Source organism: Rana temporaria, chromosome 8 (genome assembly GCF_905171775.1).
Source record: "Rana temporaria chromosome 8, aRanTem1.1, whole genome shotgun sequence".
Classification (NCBI taxonomy): Eukaryota; Metazoa; Chordata; class Amphibia; order Anura; family Ranidae; genus Rana; species Rana temporaria.
The window spans coordinates 100,128,374-100,151,536 of NC_053496.1; the positions used below are offsets into that span (position 1 = coordinate 100,128,374).

At 42.0% G+C, this 23,163-nt stretch overlaps 1 protein-coding gene across 2 annotated transcripts in view; it reads right to left on the reverse strand.

Annotated features, from left to right (window-relative positions):
• LOC120947220 (transmembrane protein 150A-like) overlaps positions 1-23,163 on the reverse strand; it is a 158,276-nt gene that overhangs the window by 63,241 nt on the left and 71,872 nt on the right. For both annotated transcript variants that reach the window (XM_040362365.1, XM_040362364.1), the window contains one exon: positions 4,748-4,819. In XM_040362365.1, the coding sequence (XP_040218299.1) occupies positions 4,748-4,819 (72 nt within the window). The remainder of the gene's footprint in view (positions 1-4,747; positions 4,820-23,163) is intronic.

Below are 23,163 nucleotides of genomic sequence, written 5' to 3' on the forward strand. Positions count from 1 at the left end.
AGAGTCAAGTGTCCGATCTGTCTGCCGCAATGTCACAAAAATCGATGATCAATCGCCATTACTAGTAAAGAAAATAACTAAATACGCTTATTGCTTTTTTTTTTTTATTAAACAAAAATATGTAGAATACATATTGGCCTAAACTGATAAATAAATTTGTTTTTGTTTTTTAAATGTTTGATATTTATTATAGCATAAGTAAAAATATATTATATATTTTTTTTATTTTTATTTTTCAAACCTGTCAGTCTTTTTTTGTTTATAGCGCAAACAATAAAAACCGCAAAGATGATATTTGTGGGGGAAAAAAAGGATGTAAAATTTTGTTTGGGTACAGCGTCGCACAACCATTAATGGGGAAAATCTTTCGGGCCTTAACATGTGCTGAATGAGAGATAAAAAGAAACATTACATCATTTGGTTATAGGGATAGACTTTGGTCTGCAAATGAGGTCAGTTTAACAATTTAAGACTAAAACTTTTTTTTTCATTTTTTTTCTTGACCCCCAAACATTATATATATATTTTTTAGCAGAGACCCTAGAGCAGTGGTTTTCAACCTGGGGGTCAAATGATGATTTGCCAGGGGACACCGAATCCTGGGCTGGTCCTGAAGCCTGCACCACTCTCCCAGCCTTTTTGCGGCCACCCAGCAAGGCTATCCCTGAAGCCTGTGTCTGCCCAGCTGGGCTGTTCCTGGAGCCTGCAGCCCGCCCACTCAGCCTCTTCACAGGCGTCCATTCAGTTCACAGCATGGTTGGGGGGGGGGGGGGGGGTTAGACTAGGGGGGTCAGCTGACTGGTGAGGAATGTTAAGTGGGAGGGGCTGGAGGAGACCATATTGCCCGATTTCAGCATAGGTGTCACTGCTACGAGACACCACAAAGTCGGAGACACAGTGAGTAACACTACCTGTGATTAAAGTTGTCATTAAAAGGACTCAGGTAGTGCCAAATGTCTGTGGGTCAGGGGCACAAATTACTCGTCTTGCTTTGGGTGCTGACAACCCATGCTACGGAAATAATTTTATGGTTAGGAGTCCCCACAACTTGGGAAATGTTATAAAGGGGTCACGGCACTAGAAGGTTGAGAACCACTGCCCTAGAGAATCAAATGGCGGTCGCTCCAACATTTTATGCCACTATTAGCGCAGCAGTCTTTTAAACGCAATTCTTTGGGAAATATATACTTCAATTAATTAAAAAACACACAAAAAAACCCTGTAAAGATAGCCCAATCTGTATCGTGTGAAACATGAGGTTACACTGAGCATCATGATCTTTATTCTAATAAAAAAAATTCTCATTTAATCTTGAATTGTGCAGCTCTAATGTTGACTTGTCCAGGATAGAGCTTGTCTTAACCTATGCCGTTTTTCTAAAGTTAGGTTCTCTCCTCCATGGCCATATAAATGCAAGTTCGCAAAACGTAAATTTGCATAGTTGTGTATATATATATATATATATATATATAGCCAAATCGAGCAGAAATGTTTTATACTATGAGAAATAAGCAAAACAAATAAGCCCTTTGCTTATATGAAAGGAAAAATGTACTTTAATACTATTATTGTCATTTTGAAACTTTGAAAAAAATAGGCAAAATATTACCAAAGACAGATGACCTTGCTGGTTTCCAACTATGACGTCAGACACAACACATATCTTATACTTTCATCTCATGCAGAAATGAAGTTAGAACATGAAAGATTAGTTACACTGTGAAAAAAATACTACTTATTATTGCTGTAAACAATCTCGCATCTCCAGGAACAGACAGGTGTGTGGAAGCAAAGGAGCACCACTTGGTAAAAAGGCCAATACAGAACATTAGGGAGGAGAGGGTTATGTTTTGTTGGAGGAAACAGATTGCCTGTGCAAGTCTACATATTCAGCAGCACGCTCATTTTTGCTCTGCAAGCCACGATGTACATATTTTACACAAATGTGGTAGTGTGCAGGCAGCATAAATGAATTAAACTAACATACACAGGTTTAAACAGGCACCTAACCGACTGCCATGGAGAATACAGGTTTTGTTTTTATAGTCTGCTTATAAAATCGCACAGACATCAAAACCAGAAATGAGCTTTCAAAGGGACAAAGAGGTTAGCAATCACCTGGAACTGGACAAGGTGGGAGATTACTAGTTCCAAACCTTGTGAAAGCATGCAAAAAATAAATCTCTCTCTCTCAAAGAAAACAAACATGTATACGGAGCGAACATCGCTCAATCCATTACAAAATATGGCAAACTGGTATACATTTAGTGGAGGGTGTTTAGACTTTGGCTTTATGCAAACTGGATGTTTGTTCAGCTGCTCCGAGGGGCGTCTGGCTTTTTTTTCCTGTCCCTGAATGTTAGCCTGAGGCAGGAAAAAAAAAACACTACCAGTGTCTCCAGGATTAACAGAGTTTTGGCAGAAAAAACTCTTGATGCTTCTAAATGTGCGTAAATGCATTTAAATGTGCGTTAACACTAGGCGCTTCTACCGCTAGAGCGTTAATTCATTTAAATTGCCAGAATATATTTTTCTAGCCGATTAAATTATTGCCAAGCTCTTGACACCTTTGAAAAAGCGTCAAAACACCTTGCATGCTTTTAGAAGTGCCAGGTGGTTTTCTTTTTTTTCTGCCAAAAACGCTGCTGCCAGGATAAAAGGCTTCTAAGGGAGTTGGCAAAACATCCTTTGTGCACGAGGCCTTTATGTTAACCAATTCCCCCCGTAAGTAGTTCTCGCACAATGTATATTGAAACATTTAATATATAAAAAAGCAGTACAGTGCCAAATTCAAATGTGCAAATACAAAACACATGTATAAATTCAATAAAAAAAGTTCATAAGTGAAATCGCAATAGCATAAACTACCAAAGTTAGTTTATGCTATTGCACATAGACAAACATTTAGGATGAGAAAAGTCCCTCCAACCATAAGAGTGATGAAGGTATAAATATGTGTCAGAAAAATTTAGTCTATGATTACCTGAGCGTACAGAGGGGAAGAGGCTCCCGGGAGAGTGTAGAGGAGTTTGTGAAAGTGGAGGAGAAGGTAAATAAAACTGCTTTTCCTGGTTTACTAGACCTAAAAAACAAGCATTTAACCCTTACAGCCCCACTGCAAGGGAAGATTTTACTTTCCCTGGAGCTTGGTTTTTCTTAAAGCGTAGTTCCAGGCTATTTTTAGTTTTAATAAACAGCCACTCACCTGTCCCACGGTACAGCGATGCGGCTGCACGGAGGCCAGCTCCTCTCCTCTTCCTCCTCTCCGCGACGCCTCCATTAGAAATGTGGGAACCCAGCCTTGACAGCTTGTGGCTTTACGGCCGGGCACGAGTAAGACTGCGCTCTCAGAGTGGATAAGCGATCTTTTGGAACCTGTCACATGTCCCAGGAGATCGCCAAGGAGGAAAGGAGACACAGCCTAGGCAGAAGTGGGAAACTATCAAATCGATGGGTTTACTTCCGCTTTAAAGCGGAAGTTCCACTTTTGGGTGGAACTCCGCTTTAAGGCTTGGACTTCAGGACACAAGTTTTAACAATGTGTATTGAGACTAATGAATATTAGCCTGACTGTGGTAAACAAAAAATCTAGGGCAGATCACGTTTGTGGCAGTAGTAAAAAAAAAAAAAAGGAAGAAGCCTCTTTAGTCCTACCCAATCTCTGACACAGTCCCCCAGACTCAGTGATGCAGATCCACTCCAATTTAGCTCAGACCCTCAATGCTCCACCCCTACTCTGGTAGCACAGGAGCATGGGGCAGAGAACTTCAACATGTAGGCTCCACAAAAAAAAAAGAAAGAAAGAAGGGCAAAGAGGATCTTTGACATCTGCAGATAAAACCAAAGATACTAGGACAACTTTATGTATACACATTTTGTTTAGGGTGCTGGGGGTTCAGCATGGGAGGCTACTGCCATTTGATCCTTTGGACTTGTAAAATCCAGAACATTTTCCAAATGTATTCGCTGTAAAAACCAAGTGCCCTCAGAAGCCAACGCATCTTTTGAAAAGAGTCTGTTTGCAATTAAAGTGTCACAAGATCATTGAATAAACACCAGTTTCTAAAAGGCTCCAGAGTTTTCTAGCAGATATATCTCAAATAAACCACATCAGTCTCTTGACAAGAAGCTGTGAAGAGACTACTGCAGAAGCACTAAATACCTCATTGTTCACATCTATGCGGCGCTTTGCGTGGGCACTTGATCATCTAAATTAGCTGCTGTATTTCTTGCTAAAAAAAAGGCCCCTGCACATTTTTTTTTTAAAGCAGCCGCAAGGAAACCGCATGGTCTTTTGGTGGTGCCATGCAATTCCATGTGTAGGAAACTGCACCACGTTCTTTAGTGCATAAGGATACCATTAAGAGTTAATGGCACCCCGTGCTTAGTGTGAGGCTGCAACACCATGTGAGATTTACATGTACTCCCGCACCCACACAAATGTGAACCTAGCTCTAGGGTTGGGTTATAAAAAGATATCCCGAAAACATTCCTGGTGCATTAAGTTATTTAAAATAAAAATAAATGGAAGGACTTTGGCACGGCTACGTTTTTTTTGTTTTTTGTTTCTTTTGAGGGTTGTTGAGACCTCATACATAATTAACAAAGATAAAAGTAATAAAAGATAATTTGCCATGACAGACAAAAGCAATAGGTTTACATGAACACATCATAAATATTACACTTAACTATAATTTTAAGTAATTTTTTTTTTTTTTACAGTAAAAATAATTTGAAGTCATTTTACCTCACAAGGGGGATGTGATCTAAAGTGCAGCAGGTCCCATCATTCAGCGTGTCACAGGTGTGATTGTAAACCCTGCAAAAAAAAAAAAAAAAAAAACATATATCATCTATGAGGAGATTTGCAAATAAAAAGGAAGCCCATTTATTTACGAACATGACTCTTAAGCTTTAGCTCAGGTCATTGGAAGAGAATGAGGAAAAACCAAAAAACAGGTACTCCAGACCAAGGTTGAATTTTATTGGGTTTTCTGTAACCAATTTTGTAAAGTTCCTGGGATTTCCTTTTCAACAAATAGTGACATTGGCAAACCTAATCAAATGCTTGCCCACGCAGGGATGATGTACAAAGTGACAGATTTTGTTGGAGGTTTGGATATTTTGGGTGGGTATTACTGCAAATTTCTATTAACAGATTAAGGCAGGCCATCGATGGTGCAAATTTCTGGGGGAAATTTGCACGATGCCCCCATAAACACAGACAGTATTGACAGAAGAAGCCCTCATGCTGACACGTTGGCTTCTCCCAGAGGGGGGGACATGTGGGAAGCCATCCCAACCGGCCAAAATTCAAACCGTGTATGGCCAGCCTAAAGGACAGTGTAAATTATTTTTTTTATATATAATATAAAATTAATAAGGAAAAAAAACACTAAATCATTTTCGAGCTCGCGCACAGAAGTGGACACATACGCAAGTCGCGCCCACATATGTAAACAGTGTTCAAACCACATTTGTGAGGTATCACCACGATTGTTAGAGCAAGAGCAAAAATTCTAGCTCAAGACCTCCTCTGTAACTCTAGACTGATAACCTGTAGAAATTGTTAAACTACACCTATGGAGATTTCTAAGTACCAAAGTTAGACGACATTCTACAAGCGTGCATGCAATTGATTGCAACCAAGATTTGTTCTATTACGTGCACACGTATTTTTCCCAACAAATTCATTCAAGACCATGTTGCAAAAATTAAGGTAATACACCCCAATGAAAGTCTTAAAAGCAAAGCTGAACTTTAATTAAAATTAGCAAAGCTAAACTAATTACTCATTAAACAGGTATCCAGCAGACAGTTGATTTATAAAAGGGTGTTACTTAAAGAAAACCCCTTCCCATTTCATGCTGTCAGTAATGGCATGCAAGAGAAATGTCACAAGGCCTGAGACAGAACGTAATTTCTTTATACGCAAGAAAGGTGAAGGCTACAAGAAGATCAGCAAAGATTTACATTTCAGTCAGAATACTGTAGCAAAAGTGACCCAAAAATGTAATAAATATGGAACTGCAACCATTTCACAGATTTCCAGGCCGTCCACGGAAGTCAACACCTCTTCTGATAAGGGTTGAAGAAAATGGCCATGCAAGTTCACTGCAGTTAGCCAAAGTAGAAGAAAGACAAACTGGGGTAATGGTTTCCCATGACACAATACGGCACACACTGCAGTGGAATGGCATGCATGGGTGTCATTCACGAAGGAAGCCCCTCCTAAAGCCCATGCGCAAAAAAGCCCACCTAGAATTTCCCAGGGCCCATGCAAAAAAAAAAAAAAAGACTACTGGGACTCTGTACTCTGGAGTGATGAGGCCAAGATAAATGTTTTTGGAAATGATGGCTTCAAAACTGTATGGCGTCACAAAGGTCAGGAGTACAAAGAAAAATGCATGGTGCCTACAGTGAAACAAGGTGGTGGCAGTGTCTGTGGGACTGAATGAGTGCTTCTGATGTTGGGGAGCTGCATTTCATTGATGGTATAATTCACAGATGTACTGCCCTATACTAAAATAGAAGATGCCACCATCACTCTGTGCCATTGGAAAAGTGCACTTTTCCAACATGACAATGATCCAAAACACACATCTAATGCCGCGTACACACGATCGGAAATTCCGACAAGAAAACTGTTTTTTTTTTTTACAGACAGAATTTTGGCTCAAACTTCTGTTGCATAAACACAGTCACACAAATCTTGACTGAAATTTTGACCGTCAAGAACGCGGTGACGTACAACACGTACGAGGAGCCGAGAAAAATGAAGTTCCATAGGCAGCGTGGCTCTTTTGCTTGAGCATGCGTTTATTTTTTGTAAATTGTTGGAATTGGAATTGCATACAGACGATCGGAATTTCCGAGAAGAACCTTTCCCATCAGAAAATTTGAGAACCCGTTCTCAAATTTTTGCGGTCAGAAATTCCGACAGAAAAAGTCTGATGGGGCCTGCACACGGTCGGAATTTCCGACCAAATACTCGCATCAAACTTTCCGTGTCGGAAATTCCGATCGTGTGTATGCAGCATTAGGCCACTGTTGCAATTCTGAAGAACAGGGTGAAAGTGATTCAGTGGCCAAGTAGGTCTCCTGATCTGAATCCAATCAAACACCTATGGGGAATTCTGAGGAGACAAATCGAGCATCACTCTCCATCCAGGCTCTAAAAGAGGTCGTTCTTGAAGAATGGAAAAAAGATGTTGCAATATGTCAACAAATTGTTAATTTCATGCCTAGAAGACTTGGTGATGTCCCAACAAATCATGGAGGTCATACAAAATACTAGTAAATCATTTCAGAATGTTTTCCACCTTATGTGACCTATAAACTGTAACCTCCCTAAAAAAAATAAAAACATTTTTAGGGGGGAAATTAAAAATTAAACTAAAATACAGTAATTTGGTTACATAAGTGTGCACACCCTCTTATAACTGGGGATGTAGCCGTGTTCAGAATAAAGCAATCGCATTCAAACTCTTGTTAAATAGCAGTCCGTATTACGTTCTGTCTCAGGCCTTGTGACATTTCTCTTCCAGGTGGTCTCATCGCTGACAGCATGAAATGGGAAGGGGTTTTCTTTGTTAAGCAACGCCCTTTTATAAATCAACTGTCTGCTGGACACCCGTTTAATGAATTATTAGTTTAGCTTGGCTAATTTTAATAAAAAAAGTTTAACTTTGATGGTCTTGAATAAATTTGTTGGGGAAAAATACGTGTGTGTGCGCAATTTAACAAATCTTGGTTGCAATCAATTGCATGCATATATGGAAGTGTTTGGTCATATAATGTCCCATAGAAAATGTTGATGCTGAAACGAAAGTAAAGATTTTCTGACAAATCTGTTGGGGTGTATTCATTTATGCAGAGCACTGTATATGGAAATCAAAGGGTTTAAATCTATATTGTAAACCCCCTTGTCAATGACATGCAAGACTAAAAGGCAAAGCTCACTCATTTACACCCATTCAGGTAGGGGCCTCACACTACAGTAGTGTTGATAAAATTAAAAGGAGAATGTGACATACAGTACTATAGTGATTGTGCAACAAAAATGGTCCAGTATGTTTGAAAAGGGAAGCCATACTGCATATACTGTATCTTTGACTGGAAATGGATATGATAGGGGCATAGCTTAGGAGCAGATGTGAGCAGACAGGGAAGCAAAAGCTCCTGCCGGCTATCCAAGAAGTTCCTTTGTATAGAAGTATCAGGCGTTCCAAGATGGAACTGGCTCCCAACCACAATCACAGAGATCTACATGTGAGAAATCCCAGGAGATTGCTGGTAAACTAGAGTGGTACAGCAACTAAAACTAAAGCAACAGGCAGTGACAGAGGATATTGTGATTGTCCATCAGAACATTCACAAAATACACAAAAGCCCTGGAAAAGAAGGTGAGCTCAGTGGAAGATGACCTACAACCTATGAAACATGATATACAATCCACAAGCGAGAACGTAATCAAGAATCTAGGTGGCAGACAAGGAAAAAGATTGTCCTCCATAGGTAAACTCATCATGTGTACAGTCTGCAGACTACAGTAAATTGAGAAATAGCTGATTGAGATATTCGGCATGGACAATTTAACTACCCTGTTTTCTGTGGCAAGAGCCCATAGGAGCCCAGCATTCAGATCATCCTCTACGTCTTGAAATTGCTTAAAGCGGATGTCCGGCCAAAAAAAAAAAAAAATATTAAAAGCCAGCAGCTACAAATACTGCAGCTGCTGACTTTTCATATTAGGACACTTAACCTGTCCTGGAGTCCAGCGCCGTCCGCAGCAGAGGACGGGCGATTGCTGATGAGCAGACGGGGAAGTGGTTCCGCCGCTTGATCGTTCTTATAGGCGGCGGGAGGGGACGCCCCCCCCTCCCGCCGCCATCCGGGGCTTCTCTGGGCTCTCCTTTGCCATCGGAGACCCGGAGAAACTACCTGCCGGCGTCCGATGGAAACCATAGAGTAGACTGGTGACCAGATGGTCACCAGTCATCTCTTTGATCGTCGGAGGCCCGGGCGCGATGTTATGACGTCACGCACGGGTCCTGGAATGTAAACACAGCCGCAATCGTGGCTGAAAGCATTAGATCGGTGAATTTTTTTTCACGATCTAATGCTTTCCAGCCTGGAGGAGAGATGTGGGGTCTTATTGACCCTGCATCTCTCTATAAAGAGTACCTGTCACAGTGATTCCTATTACAAGGGATGTTTACATTCCTTGTAATAGAAATAAAAGTGATAAAAAAAAAAAAGTAAAAAAAAAAAGTGTAAAAATAAAAGAAAATTGAGTAAAATAAAAAATAAAATACATTTTTTTTAAACGCCCCTATTCCCGGTAGCTCGCGCTCAGAAGCGAACACACACGTAAGTCCCGCCCACATATGTAAACGCCGTTTAAACCATACCTGTGAGGTATCGCCGCGTGCGTTAGAGCGCCAGCAACAATTCTAGCACTAGACCTTTTCTGTAACTCTAAATTTGTAACTTGTAAAAAAAAAATAAGCGACGCCTATGGAGATTTTTAAGTACTGACGTTTGGCGCCATTCCATGAGTGATAGAAAGTGGGGGATCAAAATATTGCCCCCTATTGATAACCCACCACTGCGCTAAACTGGAAGTATGGACTGAACAAACCTAGCTGCTGTTTAAGTGAATAATATGTGAAAAAACAAAATGTACTTAATCCTGTGCCCCAAGTGTCAGTACAAATAACAGCACTAAAGAATATATATCAATATTCCACTATATATAAATGTGCAATAATATACAAACTTATAGACAATATATGAAAATATACAGGTGTATAGAAAAAGCCCAGAGTGTATATCTCAAACATGCGATTGGATATAAATATATTGAACCCATGAGGCTCTAAACGTGAAGTAGCAAGTAAAGAAAGTTCATAAAGTAAATAAACAGTGTTCGTTCCAATTCTTCAAGGACTTCCACCACACCTCAAGTGTTTAGTGTTCCAGTCATTCCATGAGTGTGCGCAATTTTAAAGCGTGACATGTTAGGTATTTATTTACTCGGCGTAACTTCATCTTTCCCATTATACAAAAAAATTGGGCTAACTTTACGGTTTTGTTATTTTTTAATTCACAAAACCGTTTTTCCCCCCCAAAAAAGGCGTTTGAAAAATTATTGCGCAAATACTGTGCGAGATAAAAAGTTGCAATGGCCGGCATTTTATTCCCTAGGGTGTCTGCTAAAAAAACATATATAGTGTTTGGGGGTTCTGAGTAATTTTCTAACAAAAAAAAAATTATGATTTATGCATGTAGGAGAAAAGTGCCAAAATAGGCCCGGTATGGAAGTGGTTAATAAGCTCATAGTTGCAAGCACTGGTGGACTTTTTAATTCATGAAATATCTTATTTAGCGTGATTCTATAATCTACTTATTTATGCTCTACTGTGTTTATATTATACAGGAGAATCGCTGCTCTTAATTATCCTTTATAATTTTATTAAAGCGATTGTTTTTGTGCTTAGCGCAGTTTTTTTTTCATGCTTTAAAAAAGGCCTGGATATCATAATATAACTGGACATCAACATTTATAGGTAAAGTTGATCCATGGAACATCTGATTGTCTCTTGGGGGGGGGGATCAGGAAGGATTCCCCCCCCCCCCCCACTGGAGCAAATTGGATTATGCTTTGCTTGTTTGCCTTCCTCTGGATCAACTGTGGAGATGAGATTGTGTATAGAAGGTTGTAAAAATGATATACGGTATCTCCCCCCTGTTTTATTGGTTGCACTAGGTCAGGGGTCTCAAAGTAGCGGCCTGCGGACCAGTTAAAAATGGCCCACAGGCAGGGACGATCCTGGACGTGTTTTTTCACTGCACAGGCACCGCAGAGTGGGAGGCGCCGAAGATCTTTACCTCTCCATCTCCTCTCCGCTGCAGCCCAGAGAGAGAACAGAGCGGAGGAAGGATCCGCCCATCGCCCACCATGCACTGACGAAACGATCGGAGCCCCGATCCAGGGTCCTGCTGCCACCTCAGGGCGGGAGATTGTGTTCTCTGGGTGCCCTGTCACTAGGCCTCTGTGGAAGCCAGGAGGTGACAGCAGGAAATGGCTTGGGAGGCAGACGATCCTGGTTGCCAGGAGAGGTGAGTGAGCCATCACACTGAGGCAAAGTCCTTAGTACGGTCACTGGGGTAGAAAATTGTGTAGTGTGGGGGGCAATTGTGTAGTGTGGGGGCAATTGTGTAGTGTGAGGGGCAATTGTGTTGTGTGGGGGGTTAACAATGCGTTTGCTGACACCGATGATGGGGGCTAACAATGCGTTTGCCGACACCACTGCAGGGGGTTAATAATGCGTTTGCTGAAACTAGTGCTGGGGGAAAATAATGCGTTTTCAGACACCAGCACCGTTTTTGAAGTTTGAAAGTTTGCATGCGGCCCTCATGGGATATGAAAAGTTGTCTTGTGGCCCTCAGGTAATTTGAGTTTGAGACCCCTGAACTAGATGGTCTTGTGTCATTTTTTTTTTCAACCAGACTAACTATGTAACATGAAGTGAGTGAGGGTGATGGGTTTTCTGAACTCTCATAATAGATAGGAAGGAATGCAGGAACCATAAACTGCATTAGTCAGCTTTCCTAGGAACTTTAGGAAACATATCCATATGTGAAGTTTACATTTAAGAAACCTATTAAATACAATTTTTTTTTTTTTAATTAAGCTTAGATTTAAAGCAGATTTTTCTGACTCGTGTCAAATGGGCATGAGTGACAGCTAACAGATACTAGCATCAGTCATTGATGTAAAATAAAACTGGATTAAAGAGGACCTTTACCCATAACAACTTAAAAAAATAAAAAAAATAAAATCATGTTCCTCAGCACGTTATAAACATTCCACATGAATAATTATGCTATCAAAATTTGTGGTAAAAAAACACATTTAAATGGATCACAGACAGTGCTGTATAAAGAAAAATTGTATGTTATTAACATATATAGAAAGCTAATACATGGTCAATCATGAAGTACAGACATGTTTTGAATAAAACCTAACGCATATAATTAGAAAAAAATGTTTAAAAACCAACTAAGAACCGAAGCCGGGAAGCTGTCAAGCGACAGACCATTTCCCCATGATGTCTCATTAAAGAGAACCTGTTGCCAAAAAAAAAATCAATCATCACACATGTTCCCTGTGTGATGGGGGAAAAAAAAGTTGAGTTAAAAACGTGATTTTTTTCCCCTTTATTATAAAAAAAATGTTACACCAAAGTAAATAACTCCCCCTACCAAAAAAAATAAATAAAAATTACATATATACGCACGTACCAACAAAACGTGCGGGTCGTCTGAAAACATTCATTCCGATAGACGTTACTTATCGCTGCGCATGCTTAAAGGAGAGTAATAATTCTAGCACCAAACCTTCGGATGGCAAGAAGCAAAATCCCTCTTTCAGTATCAAAATTAGTGTGTGCTGTAAATTGCCTCAAGCATTGCTCCAATTTCTTCTTGCTGGACGCTGCCATTTTCCTGAGGCCCAGAGCACCTGAACAGCAATAAATCATAAAATGGAACTAAACCCATCGATTTAACAGTTTAAAAAAACAAAAACTTGTTTTCTCAATCAAACCCTTAAGCGCAGGGCTTGAAAAAATTTGCTTTGAATCTAGGAGCCAGCTAAAGAAGTTTAACATGTCCCCAAAAAGGTGAGATTCTTCTTTAACCCTCTCACAGCCAGAGCCATTTTTGAAAATTTTACACGTTTAAAAAAAAAATCTCAGGCCCGAAGATTACAAAAACCCCCAAACATTATACAATTTCTGAAAGCAGACACCCTAGAAAATAAAATATTGTAGTTTACAAGTTTTTTATGAAGGGAAGAAAGCGCCAAATCTGCATAGTGTAGCACAATGTATAGGGTACTGCAAAATAAGAAGGGAAGAAAGCGCCAAACCGGAAGTAGTGTAGCACAAATAAGTAAAATACCATATAAAACAAATAGAATCCCCACCCGCTTGTGAGTTCTATTTGTTTTATATGGTAATTTACTTAATTGTGCTACACTATGACGTTTTGGCGCTTTATTCCCTTTCATAGGCAACGCTTTAAAAGCCCCCTATAGGTCATCAGTTTAGTGTTGCACAGGAGGTCTGGTGCCAGAATTATTTCTCTTATTCAAGCGTGCGTAGCGATAAATAACATTTTTAAGGCGTCCCGCACGTTTGTTGGTACGTGCGTATATGTAAAATGTATGTACATGGGTGCAACAAATTTTTTTTACAAAAAAACTCCACCCCCCCCAATCACATAAGGAACATGTGTGATGATTTTTTGGTGACAGGCTGTCTTTAATGAGATATCCAGGTCAACAGGGACACGGAAATGACGTCACTTCCGGGTCAACAACTAGAAGGAGAGGAGAGAAGACATGTGTCCGCTATCCCCCCCCCCCAATTCTCTACCCAGCAACACCCACCATGCTGGTCCCAGGCCCAGGATACATAGCGGGAGAGGCGCATGCAGTGTGAGGAGCGTTCGGGCGGCAGCCAAGAAGCAAGTCGAAACTTCTGATCACAGGGATGACCTGGCGCCTGTGGTTTGTCAAGACCTGGTCAAGCCATCAAATAGCTGGTGTCATTACTGATCACATGTGCAGCACCATGGCAGTTGCAGATCAAACAAAAGCAGCTTCCTTCCGTTTTAAGGGGAGACAGTGAATTACTGGATTTTAAACAGTATAGGGCACTTAATTTTAATGTTTTTCATAGTTATACATGCAAAAGGGGCCAGCCTGAAGCGATCAAGTACGACTTAATTTTCTGCCTAAAGTTCCACTTTAAAGAGGAACTAAACCAAGGAATAGTAAGGAATAGCAAGGATGGCAACATCTTTGCCTCCATTTAGATTTGCAATGGTTGTGATGCTACACATGTGACCAGTTATGACACCAGCCATATAGGGGGGATTTGGAACCTCAGTTGAGAGCTGACAAGCACACTGTCAACTGTGACAGTCCCCACTAGAGGTACGGTATTTCTTGAATGAAGCACACAGTGCACATATGCACTAGTAGACAGAATGTAAATTAAAAATATAGAAAAAAATTGTATGCTTGATTAAGGATTTGACAACATTTAACATTTCTATACAGTTTATTCAGCAAAAGCTGAGGTAATCCCCAATTTTGTTGTTGCTGCCCACACTGTACAGTAATGCGTTTCCCACATGCACCGGAATAAAACCAAATAAAAGTGTTGCATAATTTTTGCTTTTGTGAATACTATGCGAATATAAAAACACTGTTAAGCAGACTAATAACCTTTTACATGCCTTATAAAATAATAAAGTGTGTTTATATATCCTTACTGTATACATATGATCGAGAGATACCAACAGTGCTTGGCTGCTGTAGTTAGTCATCACCTGCTTTCAAGCCAAAGTTTGCTACAATAACCCCTGCCTGGGGGTACACCCCGGTGGAGGTAGGGTCACTGGGAAGGGTGGGATACATATGTATAAAAAGTTATTTAATGTTACTATTGCTCACAAGAAACAGAACGCTAGGATATATATTTATAGGCAATTTATTTGCTTAGCAGGTACCTGTTGATGATAAACACTATCGCATGTCCTGCAGTAGTTATGCACGGTTCTCTTAGACATGTCTACCTCTTACCAACTGTCGGTCTCTGTTTGTGGGTCTCCCCCACCCCACGAGACCGAATGATTTAGGAGGTATTGCGCCCACTGCTGCAGTGCTGACCTGTCCCTTGTCCTTCCATTTTTGGATGGACTTGTTTTTAATCAGTATCCAGCCCATGGACTTCCCATACAGTATACTGCATACTGTTCAGGACCATTCACTCTGCTCCATAATTCTACTTGATTTCTCCCGCTGATGCTGTTGGTATTTTACATATGCGTACACACGGCCGCTCTCCTACCCTTCTTTGACCCGGAAGTTACGTGTGACGTCATCTCCAGGTCCCTGTTGACAGTTTTCCTGTGAAAGACTAATGCAGTGTGCATTACATTACATTCAGTGGAGCACAGGGGAGACATGCAAGGTCTTTTAGACCCTGCATGTCTCATTATAGAGAAACAGTCACCAAAAAAAAATCACCACATCCCATGTGATGGGTAGAAAAAATAAATAACAAAAATTGAAGTTACACCCAAGCACATAAAACCCAACCCCCCCCACGTCCAAATGTAAACACACTCTGTGGGGCGCCTAAACACGTGAAAACGTTGATTGCGCTACGTGTTGCATATCGGCACTGACTGACATCACTAATGAGCACTGATTGGTGTCATTGATGGGGCTTTACTGTAATCAATGATTGTGCAAGGAACTTCGCCTGGATCCTCCAAGAATTGTTACAAATAATGCTTGATGTGTTACAATGAGGTGGGAAATCATGAAGTGCATTAACAAATATGGGAGCTTCATTTTTCAAATGCAACTACCTATATTTAATCCAAAGAAGGTGGTCGAAGTGCCATTGTTGATGGCCCCTACATTTTAGGAAGGTCTAGATTTGTATTTTAAAATAGGACCAAAAATGAATAAATCAATAAAGCCCACCCCCAAGAAAAATAATGAAAACAAGATTGGATTGTGCTATAAAAACGGTTAGCCACATCTTGCATATAGCATGAATTCCTAAAGGATAAATGTACTTTCAAACCAACTTCACTTCCACTTCTTGCCCTCTTCCCCAGACCTAACCCAACCTTGCCTTCATCAGATGCATACTTCTAGATCTGATACCTGCAGTTTCCCGGTTTACATCCAGCACAGAACGTTTTCACTGTCTCGGCCACACGTGTGCAATAGAGCTGTGCAGACATCCCCTGGACCGTGGCAGACTTATGACCACACCCCCTAGAAATCTGTGGGGCACCGATGTGCAGCGAGGGTCATCTTTAATATTGATTGGACCCTGGGCAGACATTTTTCTTCCCCCCCCATGCAATTTCACGCTCCACATGCACCGAGACATACAATAAATAGCAGCTAGACTCAAAATCAGTTTACTACATCAGATTAGGCAGGGATTGCGATTGGTTGACAGAGGTTACAGCATATAATCACCGCTCACAGACTGGCTGCTAGATGTTACAGCACACATTATGACTCACCGATTAGTTGCTAGAGGTTACAGCAAATGACTTATGCTTGTTGATTGTTTGTTAGAGATAACTGTACATCAATACTGCTTACTGATTGGTTGCTAGAGGTTACTGCACACCATGGACTGAGGAGGTGAGGGGACCCATCAATAGACAGAAAACTCCCAGGGATCCCAAGACTCCTGGGACCGGTGGCAATGCTGGGGGAGGGGAGGGTGTGATAAAGGGCAATGATGATGGGAGGGGGGAGGGGTTGATGGTTAATTGCTAATGACACCCTCAAGCATCTGCTGACATGTGCATTTTCACATGCACCAAAAATTCTAAGGTACTGTGGCATTTTGCAATTTTATAAAGGGGTTAGGGACTTATTTTTCTGCATTTCTAGTGCATAGAAATGAATGGGCCGCCCTACATGCGACCTACATCTTTACCCACCCTGTCAGTACACCATTGCATTCTAAAACCCCTGTTAACTTTTACACCCCAAACCTCCCCCTCTCCAATCCAACCCCCTTCTTTAACTCTACCCGCCTCATCTGTTCACCTTCTATACATCCCTTCCTTGCTCACCTGTGCACCCCAAACCAATTCCTTCTCTGCCTACCTCTGCACTCCTTAAAGCCCCCCCCCCCCCCGCCCAATTTGTTTACTTTTGCAGAACAGGCTGATGGCGGTGACCAGTTGCAGGCAGGACTTTGAAACATGCCCCTTTACCTTCCGTGGGCAATATTCAGCAGAGACGATGGTGGATATGACCTCAGGGGGGCAAAATATACATATGAACGTCGCATCCGTTTACATAACAATGCAGACGGTCCGACTGACGCCAATAATATATTAATGCTGCCGCAATTGGCATATCAATGACAATTATTTACATGATAACACAGGGTCTGCAGGAGAGTCATCTGTACAAAGCAATAGAGCAGATCTGGGTAGCATTAGTAACATAACCTCACACTGAGATATCGGGACACAACACAGGACTGAAACTTCAAGGGACAAGAGAATTTAAAATTAGGATAGTGGGCAAGTATGAGGCAGCTGCTTTGGGCCCAACAACCATAACATGGCTCAGGGCAGCTTCCCCTTTTGCCCTGCCTTAAAGATGACTCTGTGTGCAGGCACGCAAGGACTGAAGACTTGCATCGCTGGATATAAACAGTGGAACCAATGCCCCTGGATCTGAAAAGGTGGGGAAGGGGCCGTATAGCCAGTGAGACCCAGAAGTGAGGGGAGAGAAGAGCTGCAGATGTGTACAGCACTGGATCAAATGAGGGCTCAGGAAGGTAAGCTGATGCCTAAACATTTACCTTAGAAAGTGGTTGTAAACAAAAAAACACAACCTGCAAGACAGTCATAATGAGCTGGTATGCATTGCTCATTATGAAATACCTACCTTAGATTGAAGCTGTTACAGCAGTCCCCCTACACCACTGACCAGCGAGTTATTTTCAGGTTTGCGGGCTCCAGCATTGTGATTGGCCAGAGGTGCGATGAAGTCACTCCTGTGCATGGGAGCCACCAATCACGGCACAGCTACTAAAATGGCACAAGCATACCGTTTTTTTCAGTGCGCCAATGGCGTTGGCACATGCGGATACAGTGAATATCTCCTAAACAGTCCAAGTTTAGGAGATATTCACAGTACCTACAGGTAAGCCTTGTTATAGGCTTACCTGTAGGTAGAAGTGGGGTTTACAACCACTTTATTGCAAAAAAATGCTTTAAAAAAGGTAAACAATGTTTAGGATTTACAACCACTAAGTCAGAGAAAAAAAAAAACGAAAAAAAAAACACGTATTCTTTAACGGAAACCAGAGAGAAGGAGGGCCGATTTCCTGTCTCTGGCTCAATACTGAGTCACTGACTGGTCTAAAAAAAATCTGAGTGAAGAGAAAAAAAAAAAAGAAAAAAAAACGTGCAGCCACTACTAGTTGTAGAATACCTTACTTTTTGGAATAGGACATCTTTAGACACTATTAAAAATAAACATAATAGCTTTACATACCAAACACACTTTTTTTTTTACTTTTGGCACACTACTGATCAAACTTTCACTAATTTACTGTGTATTAATAGGCTCTAATATTTTATAGTTGCTACTCTCAATAAGCAAGAAATGCTTTTCAAATCTCTAACCTCCAACAGCTTCAGCCGTCATTGGGTTGAGGTTAGGACTCTGTGCAGGCCAGTCAAGTTCCTCCACCCCAAACTCACTCATTCATTGTCTTTAACCAGTTCTATACAGGGCACGTATACACCTTCCTGCCCAGACCAATTTTTAGCTTTCAGCGCTGTTGCACTTTGAATGACAATTGCGCGGTCATGCTACACTGTACCCAAACAAATTTTTTATCATTTTGTACCCACAAATAGAGCTTTCTTTTGGTGGTATTAGATCACCTCTGGGAAATTTATTTTCTGCAAAAAAAAAAAAAAATGACCGAAAATTTAAAAGAAAAAAAAAGTATTTTTTTGTTTCTGTTATAAAACATTGTAAATAAGTACGTTTTCTCCTTCACTGATGGGCACTGATGGTACTGCACTGACGGGCACTGATAAGGCGGCACTGATGGGCAACAATTTTTTTCCTCAGTTTAGGCGATTGGTTTGCGCAAAATTTATAGCGTTTAAAAATAGGGGATAGTTTTATTGCATTTTTATTAATCTTTTTTTTTTACTACTAATGGTGGCAATCAGCGATTTTTTTCGTGACTGCGACATTATGGCGGACACATTGGACAATTTTGACCAATTTTTGGGACCATTGTCATTTTCACAGCAAAAAATGCATTGTTTACTGTGAAAATGACAATTGCAGTTTGGGAGTTAACCACAAGGGGGTGCTGAAGGGGTTAAGTGTGACCTCATCTGTGTTTCTAACTGTAGGGGGGTGTGGCTGTAGGTCTGACGTCATTGATTGTGATTCCCTATATCAGCCCTCAAAATTTCCACTCGCCTGCTAGCATTTGGCGAGTGGATTTAAGCTGGGGGCGAGTGATAACAGTTCTGCATGACCAACAGTCCAATCTGTGCCTACAATTAGAGCCACGCTGCGATTGGCGGCCGAAGAGGAAAGGTGCATGCCCAGGAAAAGTAGTCGGGTGAGCCACACACATGCAGAGCAGTACACAGGTGCTCTCCTTACAATTCTCGTTAAGCCATGGAACCTGATAGTATGACCTCTCTGAGCCTGGCTTCCCAACCCGACCAATGTAGCTGGAGAGCAGAGAGCAGGAAGGAACAAGTGAGCTGAAGGACTGCGATTATCACCACTCTGGGTGTCCCGGGTAGGCAGTGCAGCACAGCGCTCACCGAGAGAGAGTGGCAGTATGCTGTGCGGTGTCAATGTGCACTGTGTTGTGGTGTCAATGGCTATGCAGTTGTGTGGATCTCAGCACTGGATTGTACTCCCTCCCGCTGTGCTGCAGCTCCTCTCCTCACTGCCCGACAATGAAAGGGGGAAGTGGGGACATGCAAGTGTGGAGCTGCACACAGGGGCTCCTGATTATGAGAGTGGGTAGAACAGGAGAGGGAGAGAGAGAGTAGGATGGATGGGGGTTGCAGAGGAGACAGCAAGAGAATGGGGGAAAAGACCTGGTTCTAGAGAGAAGGCAGAGGGAGTTTTGTACATAAGAAGGAGAGCAATATTTGCAGAAGTAAAAAAGTCCATGTCCCTCTGGTTTGCCCCAGTGCCATGTCCCTCTGGTTTGCCCCAGTGCCATGTCCCTCTGGTTTGCCCCAGTGCATTGTCCCATTTTGTTAAAGTTGTTGTTGGTAATATTTAATTGTGTAACCTTGATTCGGCATAAAACATTTAACAGTGTCATTCCAAGAGATAATCTACAAGGGCGTTTTTAGGGGCGGAATTAGGGGCGGGGCAGTGTATGGGTTAGGTGAGGCAACTGGTGGCAAGTAACACTTGAGGCCTGGCTAGAAGCTCAGGGCTTGAAATTTTGAGCCCTGCCCTATATTAGGGAACACACGATCGATGACGGCGCCACAGTGAAGAACGGGGAAGCCGTGTTTACACACAGCTCTCCCCGTTCTTCAGCTCTGGGGACCGATTGCGGGACTCCAGCGGCGATCGGGTCCGCGAGTCCCGCGGTCACGGAGCTTCGGACCGGGTCTCGGGGGCGACCCACGGCTGGGCGCTCGCCCGCGACCCACGGCTGGGCATTTAACAATCACGTACAGGTACGTGATTGTGCCCAGCCGTGCCATTCTGTCGACGTATATCGGCGTTAGGCGGTCCTTAAGTGGTTAAGGGATGTTTTTGTTGCCCGTTTTTCTTCAGTATCTGGCTGTGCCAGTAATATTACTGTATTTTTATGTACGTTTTTGCTTTTTCTCTTTTTGGCATCTTTGGTAGTTTTGATATATGAAAATACATTTTCCAAAAAATAAAAATGTATAAAAAAGGCAGGCATCCCAATACTTTTGGCAATATATTGTAAGTACATTAGAGCTGCACTGTTCTGGATAAAATGAGAATCATCATTTTTTTACTTAGAATAAATATCACAATTCTCGTGGCATAACATCTGTCACATTATACAAAAAAATTGGGCCAACTTTATTTTATTCATTAAAGTGCATTTTTTCCAAAAATATTGCGTTTGAAAAAGACCGGCAAGTGTTAGAAAAAGGTTTAGTCTTTAAGGGGTTAAAGCGGAGTTCCACCCAAAACTGGAACTTACACTTTAAGCACTCCGCGCCCCCTTGCATGCCACATTTGTCATGCATTTTTTTTTTTTTTTGGGGGGGGGGGGGGGGGGGGGGGAGTGGAAGCAGGTACCTAGTTTTGACAGGTACCCAGCTCCCACTTCCCACACTTGCAATGGTGGCACTGCGGAGAAGCGGTGGACAGGAGCGAGGCTTTGGGTGGCCGCATCGCTGGACCGGGAAGTGTCTGTTTCTTAAAGCTTTGTAGCTGCCGACTCTTAATAAACTTACAAACAATAAAGTAATTGGGTCTAGGGTCCCCAAACCAAAGAACCAAGAAGAAGGGGGGGGGGCATTTGGACTATTGCGGTACTGGTACAGATAAGTAATAAGGATACAATGGAGAATACAAAATATAATTTTATTAAATACAAGATCAAAAGACAAAATAAGAAAATTAAAATGGTGAGGACCATACATAGCACCAGTAAAAAAAGTCCCAAGGAAGGGAAAATTTGAGGGTTGAAGGTCACAATATAGAACTCGAACTTGACTAGTTTCGCGGCGATGGCCGCTTCGTCAGAAGCATGTCTACAATAAGATTAAAGAACAAACAATTATACATATGAAAGATTACAAATCATAAATGGGGAACAGGGGCTCAGCCGCTTACCTATAGACACCCCGCAAGGGAGGGAGGCGGGGATCACCAATTGGGGTCCCATGTGGCAACCCGAGGAAACTAGTCAAGTTCGAGTTCTAATAGTCCAAATGCCCCCCCCCCCCCCCCTTCTTCTTGGTTCTTTGGTTTGGGGACCCTAGACCCAATTACTTTATATTAAAATTCCAGGATGATGGTACTTTTATTATAATACTTATGTATAACTAACTAGAGGCTATACTTTATTCAAACTTACAAACAAGTGGAACTCTGCTTTAAAACTGCCCTCATCTACAGACAGAAGTTCATCCATTTGATCTAAAAGAAAGAAATGTTACAATGTTTCTCCTCATCTTGCCTGAGCATAGTTGTGATAAACTTGGCAGATTGCCTGTTTTTAGACAGCTGTGGGCTTAAGCAGAAAGATTTTCCACGATATCTGTTCTCAAATCCTCAGACAATTCTTCACTTCTTTCTCTTCTCCATGCTCTGTGTGGCACACAAAGACACACAACAGAAAGAGTACAATTTTCACCATTTTAACTGCTTGTCGCTGTGATGTCTATATTGTCAGCACCTGTTTATTGATTCAGGGGAGTTTACCACTTGAAGATCAGGCATTTTCTGGCACTTTGGATACATGTGAAAATCAGTTTGTTTTTTTGCTAGACAATGACTTGGAACTCCCAAACATTATATAGTTAGCTTTTTATTTCTCCAAGTTTTTGTCATACCAAAGAAAAAAAAAGAAAAATAAGAGAATGCCTAAACATTTGTAATTGCAACAATATTCTGGGCGAAGTGGTGCATTATCTGACAAATGTGGGGGTGCCAATATTTTTGGCCTTGACTGTATTTCTATAGATAAGATAGATAGTGACACCTTGAGCATATGAGTAATTATTTGAGACAGTTCTCTTTCAAAATATCGGCCCACGGGTCTCTTGATCGCGCCACAAACCGACACCTTTCGATTGATTGGCAAAGCCAGCAGGTCCACGTCTGGCGTGCCCCACCTGTTGCAAATGAGATGAAACACCTCTGGGTGCAACGACCACTCTCCTTGGTCCAGCATTTGTCGGCTCAGATAGTCCGCCTGCCAGTTTTCCCACACCCGGGATGTATATGGCCGAGAGAGCTGGCACGCTTCGCTCTGCACCCCTCAGAATGTGAGCGACTTCCGAGGCTGCCACCAAGCTCCTTGTCCCCCCCCCTTGATGGTTGACATAGGCCACTGCCATGGCGTTGTCCGATTGGATCCTGACCGGGCACCCCTGCAGGCTCTGAGACCACCAAGAGATGCCTGATCGCTCCAAGGCTCCAGCACGTTGATCGGAAGGCGGGATTCTTTCGATGTCCAGCGACCTTGAGCCGACCAGACACCCCAGACGCCTCCCCAACCGGCCAGACTGGCGTCCGTCGTAATCACTGTCCACTGAAATGGGAGAAAGGACTTTCTGGTCTGGAGGGTCGGAGACCTCAGCCACCAGACCAGGGAGGCCTTGACCTCCTGGTCCACTCGGATCTGGCAATCCAGGGACAACGGAGACTTGTCCCATTTTTTCAGAATGTCCTTCTACAAGGCACGAGTGTGAAATTGAGCGTATGGTACTGCCTCGAAGGAGGCCACGGACCCACATACAAAAACACAGCGACAACCTCCTGCAGGAGGACAGCAGTCTCACGGCTTCCTGCAAAGTTACTAGTTTGTC